Source organism: Rhinatrema bivittatum, chromosome 2, assembly GCF_901001135.1.
Source record: "Rhinatrema bivittatum chromosome 2, aRhiBiv1.1, whole genome shotgun sequence".
Taxonomy (NCBI): domain Eukaryota; kingdom Metazoa; phylum Chordata; class Amphibia; order Gymnophiona; family Rhinatrematidae; genus Rhinatrema; species Rhinatrema bivittatum.
This window is the reverse complement of record NC_042616.1, coordinates 741,481,234-741,497,091: the sequence shown is the minus strand read 5'-3', so window position 1 is coordinate 741,497,091 and position 15,858 is coordinate 741,481,234. Positions and strand designations below refer to the sequence as shown.

At 42.6% G+C, this 15,858-nt stretch overlaps 1 protein-coding gene across 1 annotated transcript in view; it reads left to right on the top strand.

The window, feature by feature from the left end:
* The window catches only part of CSMD3 (CUB and Sushi multiple domains 3), a 3,551,396-nt gene extending 3,538,790 nt beyond the window's left edge, over nucleotides 1-12,606 (top strand). Inside the window, 2 exon segments of the mRNA XM_029591914.1 lie at nucleotides 10,267-10,402; nucleotides 12,447-12,606. Coding sequence (XP_029447774.1) covers nucleotides 10,267-10,402; nucleotides 12,447-12,606 — 296 coding nt within the window.
* The last annotated feature ends 3,252 nt before the right edge of the window (nucleotides 12,607-15,858 follow it).

Genomic DNA, 15,858 nt, shown 5'->3' with positions numbered 1-15,858 from the left:
GTGGTTCCCAGTGCATGCACATAGCCGTGCCAATTTTATAACCTGCACATGTCACCACGTGCATGTTATAAAATTGGCTACCCACTAGGGGAGTGCATTCGTTTCCTAGGTATTGGTAATCTGCAATGTATAGGGCCATATTTGTTGTATTCGTGGGGAAGCGAAACATATCGCGATTCCCCACGAATACAACAAATCTTCGCCAAATTATTCTGCCGTCTAAAGGAGCAAATTTAAACAAACCCCCCACCCTCCTGACCCCCACAAGACTTGCCAAAAGTCCCTGGTGGTCCAGCGGGGGTCCGGGAGCGACCTCCTGCACTCGGGCCGTCGGCTGCCAGTATTCAAAATGGCGCCGATAGCCTTTGCCCTCACTATGTCACAGGGGCTACCAGTGCCATTGGTCAGCCCCTGTCACATGGTAGGAGCACAAGATGGTGCCCAATTTTATATCGGCATGCGCATGCACATGCGGGTGCCAACTTGTGCGTGCAAGGGGGGAATTTTATTTTATAAACCCTCCAATGCAATCGGCCCTTTCCCAGCTCCCTCCCAGTCCGCACCTTTATTGGAGCAGACTGGGAGGGAACTTCCCTAATCCCCTACCTATCTTTCTTCCCTTTTCCCCTCTTCTCCCTGATGCCTAAACCCCACCTTCCTACTCTAATTTTTTTTGTTTTACAACTTACCTGCTCCTGTGCGCACCAGCCAGCTTCTGGTGCATGCTTTACTGGGACAGCAACTAATAGTGCTCTCCTTGCTGGACCTCATCCTGCCCCACCCAAATCCCACCACCGGCCCTCCTCTTTTTAAAAGCCTGGCATTTACACCCATACCAGGAGATACATGTGTGGCTAGGTTACTTGAAAATGTGCTTGGCACGTACATGGCCCGCACTCAGCTCACTCTCTGGATTTGCTCACATCAGGCTTTTAAAATCAACCCCTAAGGAGATTAGTGTGTCCAATACAAAATAATATTGGTGGAACTATCAGATATGTGCTGGTTTGGATGTGCATTTGGATGTGTGTCTATAACCCTTTATGCGATAACACTAGGCCCACCAAAATTGTCTTTACCCTGAACTAACCTGCGTGCACGTTTTCATGCAGTTTTGTTTTAGGCTCTATAATTGAAAGAAAAAACATAGTATTCATGTAAAAATTGATGCTCTATTATAAGTAAAGATCAAATTTAACCATTTTGTCATATTATTTCTAAGTTTTGATGGTATAGTCTGTGACAACCAATTTTCAGTAATGACACATTGTAGTATTTTGGCTTGTTCATAATAAATATAAACATAAAGGGGCAGATTTGTAATCCTACTCGCCCGGGGTACATTTGTGCGCGCTACCCGGCACGCACAAATGTACACCCAATTTTATAACATGCGCAAGCTGCCACGCACATGTTATAAAATCTGGGGTCGGCACGCACAAGTGGGTGCACACTTGTTCACCTTGCACATGCCAAGCCCTAGGGGAGCCCCGATGGCTTTCCCTGTTCCATCCAAGGCCACTCCGGAGCGGCCTTGGAGGGAACTTTTCTTTCTCTCCCTCCTACCTTTCCCTCCCTTCCCCTATCTAACCCACCCCCCAGACCTAAATTCCCCCTACCTTATTTTATTTTTTATGCCTGCCTCTTGCAGGTGTATCTTGTGCTCACCGGCCAGCTGCTGGTGTGCCAAACTCTGGCACAGCCACTGTGCAGGAGGCCTCGGTCCCACCCCCGGACCACCCCCAGTTCAGCGCCACAACCAGGACCCTTCCCCCGGACCGCCCTTTTTTCAAAGCCTCAGGACATATGCACCCCGGGACATATGCAGCGCACACAGGGGTAAGTTTTAAAGGGTTACGTGCATATATTACGGGTGTAACCCTTTGAAAATCTACCCCAAATTCAACATAAAACAAAACTAGATGCAAAAAACAACAAAAACCTTAAAAACTAAACTCAAAATATGGACTGTACTGGGAGCGGCAACACCCTAGAACTACCATATGCATGTTTTTGTGCACCTATTATTTAGGATCTATAAGTGAAAGAAAACCAAATACTTGTGTATAAATAAATGCTTTATAAATAATATGGACAAGAATTAAACATTTCATCAAATTACTTTAAATTTTTTACAGTTCAGTCTGTGACAACAGTGGTTTCTTTACTTTAGTACTGTACAATTTAAAAAAAACCTCATTGTATTGTTTTAGTTTGCTGATAGTAAATGTTATTCAAGTGAACATAAAACTAGATGCAGTAACCAACAAAATAATTAAAAACTAAAGATAAAATATGGATTGTGCATCTACAGTAAAATCTAAACATGTACTTCAAACATCTAAAACTATCACATGCATGAAAATATGCAACTATGTTTTAGGTTTATAATTGAAAGAAAACTTAATTTTTACTTACAATACAAATTAAAATATATTTCTTTCACATTTTGTCAGCTATTTTTCAGGTATTTGATGACATTTTTCACATCAAAGTTCAGTTTCCCTAGAACTGCTGCAGGCATATTTTTATACAATTGAGAAGTGTGAATGCTCACACAATTCATGTACCTGATTGTAGCAGGTTGCAGTTTCATCATTTATGGCTCAGTATTGTGCAAATCTACAATGTAATTCAAGTTAGTCTTACATGTATTTCTATTTTTATTTCATTCTGCACTTACCTGGGAAATACATTATTGCTATATGTGCCTTTATGCTCTCTACTGTGCACACTCCCCAGAGAAAGTGAACTCAGGACCTTGAATGTCATCACTAATAATAATATTATATGATGAACTTCTTTGTCTGAAAATTTTACCCCTAACCTATTTAGATTTGCTCCACATATGGTCACACTCTTGAATGGCTGGCAGCACCTGTGCCAGTAAATGTTTCCTTATTTCCCCTCATCCTGATTCATCTTCTGAGGCACTTTTACTTCCATCTATACTCTATTTCTATTTCTGGCTGTACTTACTTGGCAAGGAGCTTTGAACTACAAAATTTGGCACCAGGATTTCATTAGAAACAGCTGTCCATCTACTGTACCATAAACGAATGAATAAATAATAAAAAGAAAAATAATTCTGGGCCAGTTTTGTAGCACATTTGTATGCTGCTAATAAACCATTCCAAATTCATGAAAACAGATCAAACATTAACTTTCACTTTCTTGGCAGAAAGTTAGGTTCACCCAGAAATTCCTCTGTGCTAGGAAACTGTTGGGGAGTGCTAGGGAGCGGTCATGATTCAGGAGAGAGAGTGTGTCCTTGGGCCACAGCATGGCCTCAGAGGGGATTCCAGAGAAGCATCAAGGCAGGTGAGATATATCCAAATATGGGCGGACAGGCTGAAGATTCAGGGCCCTGACCTCCACCAAAACCAAACACACAAGAAGAGATTCAGCAATGCAATGCTGGTCTCTGGGGTAGTCCTTTTGGACCTGCTGCCTGAGAATGGCAGGTGCGACAGAATGAACAGAGGTTGAGGACAGGTGATGACTGAAGAACAAGGATAAGACATAGGCACTTGGAGACTAGGACAAGACAAGGCACTTGGAAACTCAGGCAGGCACTACCCCTCAAGGTGCCCTACACAGCCCTCCGTGGGCTGGTCACGTACCACCCTGTCCCACTGCATGCCCTACACAACCTGAAGAGGCTGGGCACAGACCACGCAGAGAGCAGGACAAGTGGAGGACTAAATCTCAGGACAGAAGAGGAATCTGGGCAGTACTTAAATACAGATCCAACTAGAACAAGGCTCCAATGACCAGAACACGACTCAGGCTCAGATTCAGACACGGATAAAGGCAAACTCAGGCTGGTCATCTGGAGGTGGAATCCAGCGGTGAGTAAAGGCTGGAATACCTGGAGCCAGGAACTGGAGGAACCGGGGCAACTAGACACAGGAACTGGCATACTTGAACAACTGGAGATGAGAACCGAGGACATCTGGAGATGAGGAAATCTGGAGACAGGAACCAGAGAACTGGAATGACAAGGCACAGGACAGACAAGGATGCAGGATCCGATGAGAGACCAGGAACCATGGATGAAAACAAGAGAGCTCCCACAAAAAACACGGACCTTGAAGGAGAGACGATGGACCTCGGAGCCTCCTGGATAAAGAGCTGGAATGGAGCATCCAGGATAAGGCAAGCTCCTTGCGAAGGCAATGAGGGAGTGGCAAAGAGCCCTTTTATAAGGTTGAAGAGAAGATACCCTGAAGATGTCATCAGACAGGGCCGGAGGGCTTTTTCCACTGTGAGCTCTTTAAATATCAAATAGAGGCACAGCCGCATGCCTAGAGAAAGGCCAGGACCAGAGCCAGCAGCGGCAGCACCCACATCGTGAAGTAGGTTGGTGGCAGCACTCCTGCCACGAAGAAGGAGGAATGTCGGTAGAATCTGGGCCATAAGAGAGGTGCAGCATGCCAGTGGCTTCCTACCGCAAAGGAGGAGCAAGTTGGTGGTGGCTCTGCCCATTGTGGAGCAAAGAACGGTGGTGGTGCTTAGGCCGCATGGAGGTAGCAGCAGTGGTGGTGACCTCCAGGCCACAAGAGAGGAACATTGGCAGCAGCTCTGCCCTCTGCAGAGCACGGACGGTGGCAGCACTTGTACCACACAGGGCAATGGCGTCAGTGGCCTCCAGGCCACAAGAGAGGTGAGAGGCTGCTTGTGACTAGGCCCGCAAGCAGCATCCTAACAGTTTCCTCTACTCAAAGACCCCCCCTCCTCAAGCCTCCTTTCTGTAGTTTGGAAGGGTCGAAGGTATAACATCCATACCATCAGGGGGAGATCAAGGGTCCAAGAACTAAAGCTGGAATTCCTTGGCTAGGGATTTAAGCGATGAACGTACTCAAAGCTGAAGACAGGGAAAGGAGGTAGTCAAAGATTCAGGTGAGGACATACACAGAACATCTATGAAGGCACAGATATACTTCTTACAGGGTTGCAGGACAGCTAGGCTGCATCTCGGGTTCTTGCAAATAAGGTCGTAGAAAGCGTTTTTCCCAAATGCCATCTTGGAAATAGCAGGGTGAGTGGTCAGATAATCATTTCTTATACTTCCCAAGGCTGAAGTGGTTATTGAAGGGATAGAGAAAGATTTGCAAGGTTGAAGTTGTGTTGAAGAATCCCAGGAAGGGATGAACTCCAAAGATTCTACTGAAGCCGAAGCTGAAGACGAGATGTCTGGACAGCAAACTGGGAAGTACCAGTGAACTTGATATTTCTTGAAACTGAAAACATTCCAATGGTTATCCAAGCCCTGGTTGAGCATGAAGAAACATATATAGTGTATGGTACTGAAGTGGTTCAAGAGCAAGGTAGAAATTTCAATGGCAAGGTGACAAGGATGAAAATCCTTGCTTGTAGTATTCCAGTAGTCATAGGCTGAGTAAGGAGGCTATTCCAGATAGTCGCAGCGTGGATTTTACTTTCTGGCAACAGACTGAACATGGAAGTCCTTTTGTTGGTATTCTAATTCTGTTCTGGAATGGACGCTGGTAACCTCACTATTTCTAGAGTTAATCCCATAATGATGAAGCATTGCTTAGAAGTATAACAGAAACTGGTGGGGCTGAGGTGTCCTTATAATTGCCTTGGAAGCCGAATGCTTAAGATAGGCTAGGACTCCAGATCTTCTGGTTTTAAGGTGAAACTGACTCTTGAATAATCTTGATAGATGGTGGAATTTGCCAGGTGCCATTTAGCAGGTCAGAGTCTTGGTAAGGGAGGACCATCTAATTACGGCCTATGGAAGAGTAGGTAGCAAGGCATCTTCTGAAGTATTGAGAACCATGCTGGAGATAGTCTTGTTAGGAGGAACAGAATGGTCATATGTCCTCAGTAAGCTTATGAAACAAGCTCAAGGTTCTTCATAGGCCAGACAGCAACCAGCGATAGCATCTCCAAACCAACCAACAGCTTCCTACCAAGCGTGGCATAAAAGTGCAAGGATCGCAGAAGATGGTACTGGTCCTCTGAGCAAGAGGCAGCAATGACTTGCAGGACTTTAGATAGGTAGCTCTCAATTATGCCTTCACAAAGAACAGGGATTTCCTTTGGCAGGGTAGTAGGAACCAGGGAGCATCCAGGAGAAATTCCAGCAAGACTGTTTGTCCAGGTGATGAGGAAGGCTGGTACAATGGAAGAGTTCAGCACTTGCACAATACTGGAAGGTAGTGAGGCAGAACTGAAGCATGGAAGCTGGTCGAAACCTGGAAATGCTGAGCGGGGATAATTGGAGATCAAACACAAGGGTAGAAGTAAAGTTATCCAGACCCCCAATCAGAAGATTACAATGAGTTGGGGTGCAGGTGCCTGCTGCAGGTCATCTGGAATGAGGAGCCCAGAAATGCTGTAGATATTGGGAACTGTGGAATGCAGATGCCCCATAAGAGGGAATGAGGCCTGTCGATGGAAGACATGAAGTTTTCAGCTGCACAGTGATAACATCCTGGGTGCAGATGCCTCCTGCAGGTCATCTGAAATGAGGAGCCCAGAAGGGCTGTAGATATTGGGAACCATGCGATGCAGATGCCCCTTGCAGGAGAATGATGCTTGTAAGTGGAAGACATGAAGTTTTCAGCTGCATAGTGATAACATCCTAGATGCAGTCGCCTCCTGCAGGTCGTTAAAAATATACCCAGGCCATACAGATGCTTCCCAAAGAAACATTATTAGTAATCAAGTGGGCAGGTGCCTCCTGTGGGTCGTAGAAAACAAAATCCCAAAAAATGGCTGGCACCCCCAGCAGGTCAAGGGATTTGTGGGAAAAAACTTGGACAAAAATTCTTGAGTCAAACATTTCTTGGAAGTCCAAAGCATGGGCCCGTCACAGGAACACACTCACCGGATACATGGCCTTCGCAATCTGTTGGGGAGCACTAGAGAGAGGTCCCAATTCAGGAGATTGTTCCCTTGGGCCATGGCACGGCCCCAGAGGGAACTTTGGAGAAGCACTGAGGCAGGCAAGACTTATCCAAGCACAGGCAGACAGGTTGAAGACTTGGGGCCCTGACCTCTGCTGAACCTGAACGCACCAGAAGAGACCCAGCAATGCAATGCTGGTCTCTGGGGTAGCCCTCCGACCACTTGATAGCCCTTTTGGACCTGCTGACTGAGAATAGCAGGTGTGACAGGATTGAGAGAGGTTGAGGACAGGCAATGACTATAGATCAAGGACAAGACATAGGCACTTGGAGACATGGACAAGACGAGGCACTTGGAGACTAGGGTGAGGTGTGGTACTTGGAGACTTGGATGAGATGAGGCACTTGGAGACTAGGACAAAATGGGGCACTTGGAGACTCAGGCAGGCACTAGCCCCTTTACAGCTCTCCATGGGCTGGTCGCGGACCTGTCCCACTGCATGCCCTACACAACCTGAAGAGGCTGGTCACGGATCATGCAGAGAGTGTGACAAGCGCAGGACTGAAGCTCAGGTCAGAAGAAGAATCTGGGCAGCACTTGAAGACAGATCCAACTAGAACAAGGATCCAATGACTGGAACAGGACTCAGGCTCAGATTCAGACATACAGTGTTGCGTTCATGCCTGTTCTCGCTCTCGCTCCACCATCTATACCATAGTGGTGACTCCCTTCGGCTCTGATGGACAGATGCTGCCGTGGCTTCTCGCCATTTTTCCTGGAATCCCTGGGCTGGCCTGATGCTAAGGATCCACCATGTTCCTGATGACATAAGGGCACGCGCACGCTCCAGAGTTTGTACTGGAAAGCACGCAAACCTCGGGGGCGTCCCCCCATTGTGACATCATCCGCTTCCACCTTAAAAGGTCTTTGCTTGCAACTACGAATCAAGTTAGCAAGGGGAATTCTTTCTCCACTGCTCTATCTCCACCAACTTACCTAGGGGTACCCACTCCTCGGGGGCCCCGCTCTCTCTTCTTGATTTCAGATTGCTAAGTTGGGATCCGGTACTCGATCCTCGAGGGCCTATGTCCCTGAATACTCAGAAGACTCCTTACTATCTGGAAGCGATCACAGATGTGAACACAGTGAGTTCTATTACAGATAGGAACCGGTACTCACTCCACGAGGGCCTATGTTCCTAAAACCCTCCAAAGACTCTTCTATTCCAGAAGCCATCTCATATACAGATATTGTGAGTTCTCATTCCAGACCGCATATAGGAACCAGTACTCACCTATGGCTCCTGTTCCTGATTATACTGAAGACTCTCTGTTGCATAGAAGCCATTACAGATCTCTGCAATTGTGAGTGCACCATCTACTACTGGTTATGTATCCAGCATACCCTGCCTAGTCACTACCTATAGTCTCTCTCTACAGCTCAGCAACCCAGAGACCACAATTCTAGTATCTGAGGGACTTCAGCCCTGCCTAGCCGGTGGTCCCTCTCAGGATATCCTCCTGGGGGCGCTTTCATCTGCCATCGGCCCAGGGATTCACCAATTTACCTTAAGTGTTCATTCCTTACACTACTAGAGCGGTATTATACGACTGCCACTCTGTGGGAAGCCAACCCACCTCAGATCATTAACTCCGCCTATGGAATATTACAATTGTTAGCTCTTCCCCTTGGCAGGGTGATCCATAACAGATTGCTAACTCCCTTGCGGACTTATAACAGATTGCTACTCCTAGCAGCAGGAGATCCATAACAGACTGCTAACTCCTCCCTCTACAGGAGGAGCTCGATAACAGATTGTTAACTCCAAGCAGCAGATTTACAACTGATTGCTAACTCCTCCCTCTACAGGAGGGAGGAGTTAGCAATATAGGAGGAGATTTATAACATATAGGCAAACTCAGGATGGTCATCTGGAGGTGGATTATGGCGGCAAGCAAAGCTGGAATACCTGGAGCCAGGAATTGGAGGAACAGGGCAACTGGACACAGGAACTGGAATACTGGAACAACTGGAGACAAGAACCAAGGACAGGAACATCTGGAGATGACATCTGGAGACAGAAACCAGAGAACTGGAATGGCAAGGCACAGGATGGACAAGGATGCAGGATCTGATGAGAGACCAGAAATCACGGACAAAGACAAGGAAGGTCCCATGAAGATCATGGACCATGAAGGAGAGACAACGGACCTCGGAGCCTCCTGGATGAAGAGCTTCAATGGAGCATCCAAGAGCAGGCAAACTCCTTGCAAAGGAGAGGAGTCCTTTTATAAGGCTGAAGATGCCTGGAAGACATCATCAGACAGGGCCATGGGACTTTTCCCACCTCGTGCCCTTTAAATATTGAAGAGAGGAGTGCCACAAAGTGATCTGTATATATAGCAGAGGCTCTAAGCCATAAGACACCACAAGCAGACACTGAAATCAGCATAATGCAGGGAAAATGTACAGTACAAGCACATGTGCATAAAAATGTGCCCTTGATGGTTCTAGGGTGTTTCAATTTTAAAGGAAAACCGAAGGGCCGGGGGGGGGGGGGTTAAATTATCACAAATTGAAGGTTGTCAAAAATGATTAAAAGTCAGGAAGTTTCAACTTGCAGCAATAATTTTTACCGATTGTTCAAGCATTTATAGCTTTTGAATGCATGAAAACATGTATTCGGTAAGTCTTGTGATAAGGCGATTAGCACATTCAAAATGCATGTCCAAAACATTGTGTAGCTAATAGTGCTCATCACATGTAAATGCCATTTTGATGAGGCTCTTAGCTAGTATGCCCTTATATAAAAAGTAAAGGTGAGCCTGACACATACATTTTTACCCTCAAAAATTTACACCAGCATTAAGTCTTGAGGACCTGGCATTAAGTCTTAAGGAGCCCCAAAGGTTTACTGAAAAGCAAAACATGCTGCTTTTCTGTGGTTCCTATTTCTTAATTGCATGGTGATATTAAGTTGGAGGAACCACAGAAAGCTATAACGTGAAAAAAAAAAATAAATGTCTTGCAGGTGGTTAGGTTAGGAAAACAGACACTCAGTTTTATGAGCATCCATTTTCCTAACCCGCGCACATCCATTTCTCCTGGGCGCCCAATGCCATGGGTGCACTAGGGATGCACAATGTATCTCTAGAGTGTCCTTTTTAGCACAGTGGCTCATTTGCCTATTGCATAGAGAGCCCAGGATAATTGATTATATGCATGTCAAAAAAAGTGCATTCAGTTTGGATGCATGTTTTAGTGCGTCGTTATTGCATTGGCCTGTTTTTGTGTGTGATTGTATTGACCAGTTAAAGTTTCAATAATAATGCTAAAAATTTCTGACAAATTTCAAACCTATGACAAAATGTTATTTTGTTTTCACAGGACTTAATATGTCTGAAGGTTTTAATTCTTCAAATCAAACCCATGGTACAAATAGTAGTTCTGTGGCCATTGCTATTCTTGTGCCTTTTTTCGCCCTTATCTTTGCAGGTTTTGGATTTTATCTTTACAAACAAAGGTAAGAACACATATATGCATATTCATTCCAGAAACCCAGAATGAGTCACCATAGCAGTACTCCAAATGCATTACAACACCATAACATAATCAAAACAATATAAACAAGCTCAGGACACAAACAAACCATACCCTAGAAGATATTTTTCTAATAAGATAATGTTAGTTAGATACCCTTTAGAAATGTTTTATATAGAAATACATTATTCTTCTAGGGGTAGCCTGCATAGAGTAGCAGTTGCTAATACCCTTAAAAAAAATGTTAAACTTGCTGGGCAGACAAGATGGACCATTTTGTTTTTATCTGCCATCATTAACAATGTTGTTATATTACTATATAATTTTGCTTTGAGTGAAAATTGTGACATTTGTAAGTGGCAATGCCAGCCTTATTCAGAAATAAGGAAATAAACATGATTACCCTTACACTAACATTATTTACCTTCTGTAAAAAAGGAACTGCATTTCTGCTATGCTTGTACTATGTTAAAATCAATTTTAAATTATCTATGAAATCTGACAATACCCCACTTCCCCTACTATTACTAATTCTACTACTGACTACTTGATTTCAACTTCAAATCTTTAGATAAACTGAAGCATATATGGATATTATTCACAATGTAGGTATTGAATTTGAACTGACATAAAATTCAGATTTTGAATGGGAAAATTAATTCAAATGTTATTTTGCAAATATGTGACTCAAATTCAATTGATAAATCAATTAATTTGGATCAACTCTGAATCTGATTTTTTTTTCTTTTTTAGAAAAAAAATTAAAATTTATTGGACTTACCATAGAATTTATTTCCTGAACTAAACTGAACTTATTCCATTATCGCGAATGCCAGTATAGAAAAAATTAAAATAAATAAATAAATAAATAAATATAGTGGAATGATGAGTTGCGGCCAGAAAAGAGGAAGGGGGCAATAGTCTGAAGCTGGCCACATCACAGCAGCAAGTTTTCACCTGCTATGGCTGCGGCTGCACCTCACACGGTGGCCCCCATAGAGCCACTGCAAAAGGTGTTTTTATTTCTGGCACTACTGCTGGCGATAAGGTATAAAACATTATCACCCGCAGCAGTACCGGCATAAAATTCTGTTTACCTCACCCAATGTCCGCCTTAACCCTGCCCCTTTCCCTCATTTAAATGTTAAAGTCAAGATGTGGTCATTACCGCATGATTTAGGCCTATATTTTCTAAAACACCACGGCGGCGTGAATCACGTGGTTCAGGGGGGTGAAGCGGGGGGGGGGGGGTGGACCTGCGATAGCCAGCAGCGATCGCACCCCCATGGTGCGACTGCTGCCGGCTTTCGCACCCAATAGCGCCATCATAAAAGGTGGTGCTATTGGGTACAAAATAGGAAGCAAAAAGGCTCCTTACCTTTTCGCCGTCCACGCTGTCTTCGCGGCGTCCCCCCGACTCCTCCTCTTCCAGGGCAGATGCTTCCCCAACTCCGCCCCTTTTCAGCTATCGCACGGGAAAAGGGACTTTTCACATGCAAAACATCCTTTTCATGTGCGCTAGCTTTAGAAAATGACCCCCTCAGGTTATCACATACAATAATGTCCTAATGCACTCAATAACAGCCCATCTTGATTTGAAAAATGACCCCCTTAGTTTGGATTTAGAGAATATTTATAGATATGAATTTGTTTTTGTATTTTAAAAGTGTGTATTTGGATTGATATTTCCAAGTATACTCAAGTTGTATTGCAGCTCTCTGCTGTCAGTACTCATATTAGCAACTTCTTGTCATCATTGGCAACTTCTCTGTGACTCCAGAATCTATTCATCCAGTGGATGATTCAAACAATCTATAAATCCTATATGTGACACCAGCTTAATTTGTTGAAACCTACTGAATTGAGACAATTAGCCATTTTAGACTGTTCCATTGAATGAGCAGGGATACACAACTACCTACAGTAGTGTGGTTTTACTTCATTACTTCTAGATGAAATGATAATGTAGCTCAGTGTTTGCCATTATAAAGTTCTGCTATTAAATATTTGTTTGCTTTCTCTTACAGGACTGCACCTAAAACACAGTATACAGGATGCTCTGTACATGAAAATAACAATGGTCAAGCAGCTTTTGAAAATCCCATGTATGATACAAATGCAAAAAATGCAGAAGGAAAAGCTGTACGATTTGACCCCACCTTGAACACAGTCTGCACAATGGTATAACATGACCATGCTTTATCACTCTCAGAAATCTGGAAATTGAGACACTACACAGTGCGCTTCTAGTTCACTGGTCCAAGCAAAGCACATTTTCAGGATCTATTGGGTGACCCTTGCCTGACGAATGATGGATAAAGTGTTCTCTTTTCATAGGATAGGACAAGAAATCTTCTTCATGTTTTTACCATGGAGCGTTTTGCAGAAAATCAGCTGCACTCCACGAGTGCTTTCTCACAATTGATTTTTCTTTTTTTGAAAAAGGAGATTATTCTAAAACATAAACTTATTTGCATATATTGGAGGAGCATCCATTATCAGTATTTCTGTGCTTTTATAAACTATATTAGAGGGGCTGGGTTAAAACTGCAAAAAACATATAAGGTAGAAAATAAGAGCTAAGCTTACAGGAGACAATATTTTTCAGACACTTGGAACAGTCATGAGATACAGGTATTGCTATATCAATCCCATAATGTACTTGGTCTCATCGGATGTAAACACTTTTACTCAGAACTTTATTCTCATAACAAAATTGATGATTTTTAGAATTGCACTGTTGCCTTTATTATAACTATACCACAAAGACAAGTACAACATGTTTTCCCAGAAAAATCAAGTGCTAGTCAAGGATTTCTCATGTTCAGTGTATTTAATTGTTCCTTTGCTTCCTCATCATTACTTCCATCTTAATTTTCCATTTTTTTTAGTTGACAAAAAGGCATTTGCAGCCAGTAAAAGGACTCTGCTGCCTGTGGATTTATCTGCTGTGGAGCTTTGCCGGTATGAGCTAATGTTTCTGTGAACCATTCAGTCTTGTATAAATAGTTTAATAATGTTTTCTTATGGAAGCTCTCCCATTTGACTGAAGATGGTTTGAAAGTGTGTGACTCTTTTAAATCACATTCTGCCATCCATCTAATCTTGGACTAATGCTAAATTGTTTGAAAAAGAAAAGAGTGCATAAAATGAGAGAAGCTCATGCCATTTCTCAAAACTTGTTTATATCATCCTTGCTAACAAATATTGAGTTATAGTGGTACTGAGTGAGCGTACATCCCCACAATCCCATGAAAACAAATCAACAAGGCATTTGCTAATACTTGCTGGTCCTTTAATAAGCCTCTGCCTTCTGTGCCAGGCATAAATCCTTCCATTCTCTAATCAAGACATGCTTATATCTCTTATGCCATAGTCAAACTGATATGGTATTGTGCCAGTGATTATGAGTAACAATTACAATTTTTGGTTAGAAGAATAAAAATAAGGCATAAGTCCCATTGTGGCAGCAATAGAAGTTTTGCAAGATGAGTTTCTTGGAATTTTTAAATTGTGCTCATAACCTCAACAGTCATACATCCATATGCAGAGATCATGTTAATTGTATTAAAGTGGATGAGATTAGCTCTGATGGGTTATCACGTGGGAAATGTGTCCAGTCAAAGGTAAGCAAAAATTGCTTTATGCAATACAATTCATCCTATGACAAGAATTGATTACTCTCTTAAACATGTTTCTTATCATATACAGTAAGAATAGTCAAATTTAGGCTGAATATTATGCTTTGAACACATTATATATCTTTCACAAGACCTGTAGGAGTCCATTTATCACATTGCAATAACACATGTTAATCAGTAATGTTAGTAAAAGCACCCATTTGAGATTAATGAGGCCTTTTTATTAACAAAACGCACAACAGTGCACATAATGCATTTAAGCTCAATTGGTTAAATAGGAACCATAGTACCTGATTCACTAAGAGTTTTTCCCATAAACATGAATCTGGCCCATAGTTTGTTAAAATATCCCATTATTGCATGTTTAGCTTCTTAAGTCATAGACATGGACTGAAGAATATGATTTCAATTTCTAATAACAACTGATCCGTCCTATTGCTTTCCTGCAATTTTAATCTTGTTCATCTCCTCCCAGTATTCCCATTGTTGGATTTATTTTGTTAAGACTCTCATTTATCTCTTTTAGAGGGTAATAATCAAACTGCCACATTGATGCTTAGTCTGTGCGTACTTTTTACCTGTGATTTCTTTATCAAATTTCCAAGGGAAATCACTTGTACCTGCTGTTTTTGGCTGAAACCGTACACACATGTATTTTAAAAAGCAGCTTAGGTGTGCACTTTTCCTTCTAAACACAAACACGCCCCTGGGAATGCATCCTGTCAGTGTTGCTAAAAGTGCATGCATTACAGATCAGCGCACAATCTTTCAGTTATATCGAGAGTGATAATTTCCAGGTAAAACATTTTTTATTTGTGTAAAGAGCTTTAAAAAATTGCCTTCTTAGGAGGTAATTGCAAGACTGGTCGCACAGGTGCAAAGTTTGTTGATGCTTTTTACCTGCAGACTTTGCACACATTTTCAAAGTGAAAATCTGCACATATTTTCATTTTGAAAATTAATCCAGAAAACTATCCATACAACTGCTGAGTAGTGTGGGTCCTGTCCCAGAGAAAGACTCACATTCTTTTGAAAATTAAAAAGCATGCCTGTAGTTCCAAACCACTTCCCAACCCTTCCCTGGGAACACTTCTTGTTGTGGGTAACTTTATGCACATAGAGGCCCTTCAAATGGGAAGGGCAGTTTTAAAGATTTCCATTTCTACAGGTAAATTACTGGTTTGCATGTGGAATTGACTTCAAAATTACCCTTCCTTGCTCCAAAGAGATGCACAGTAAAATGTAGGCACAGGCCCTCACGATGGCTTCATGCATTCCTACCATACAATAGAAATATGATTTAGAAAACAAGAACATATCATGGTTCATTGTTGCATCCATCTGATCTCAATCTGGTTTAATATTCAGCAAAATCCATTACATCCCATGAAAGCAGATGTATCAGTTCATCTATTTTGGGGATCCAAAGCAGACAGAGGCACATAACTATTTGAGCAGGCTGACTGCTATTCAGTGCGAAGGGCAGAGACAGTATGGGAGGCCAAATAAGAACAAATTGGGAAAAAAATGCAAGCTCTAAGCTGTGAAATTCATGAACCATTTCTGCATGCATGATTCTCAATTTTTCTAATTCAACATGCAAAATCACTCTGATGATAGTGGTTTTTTAAAGTAAACGGCAAGAATACTGCACTCAGCAAGCTCAGAATGTGTTTGTGCAATCCAGGGGCAAGAAGTTAAAAATGCCTGTCCATCCTTCAGTTAACATTTCATCTCATTTCCATACTTTCTAAGACACTTATTTATCCTGGATTTCACATCTTGAAATTGTCAATGT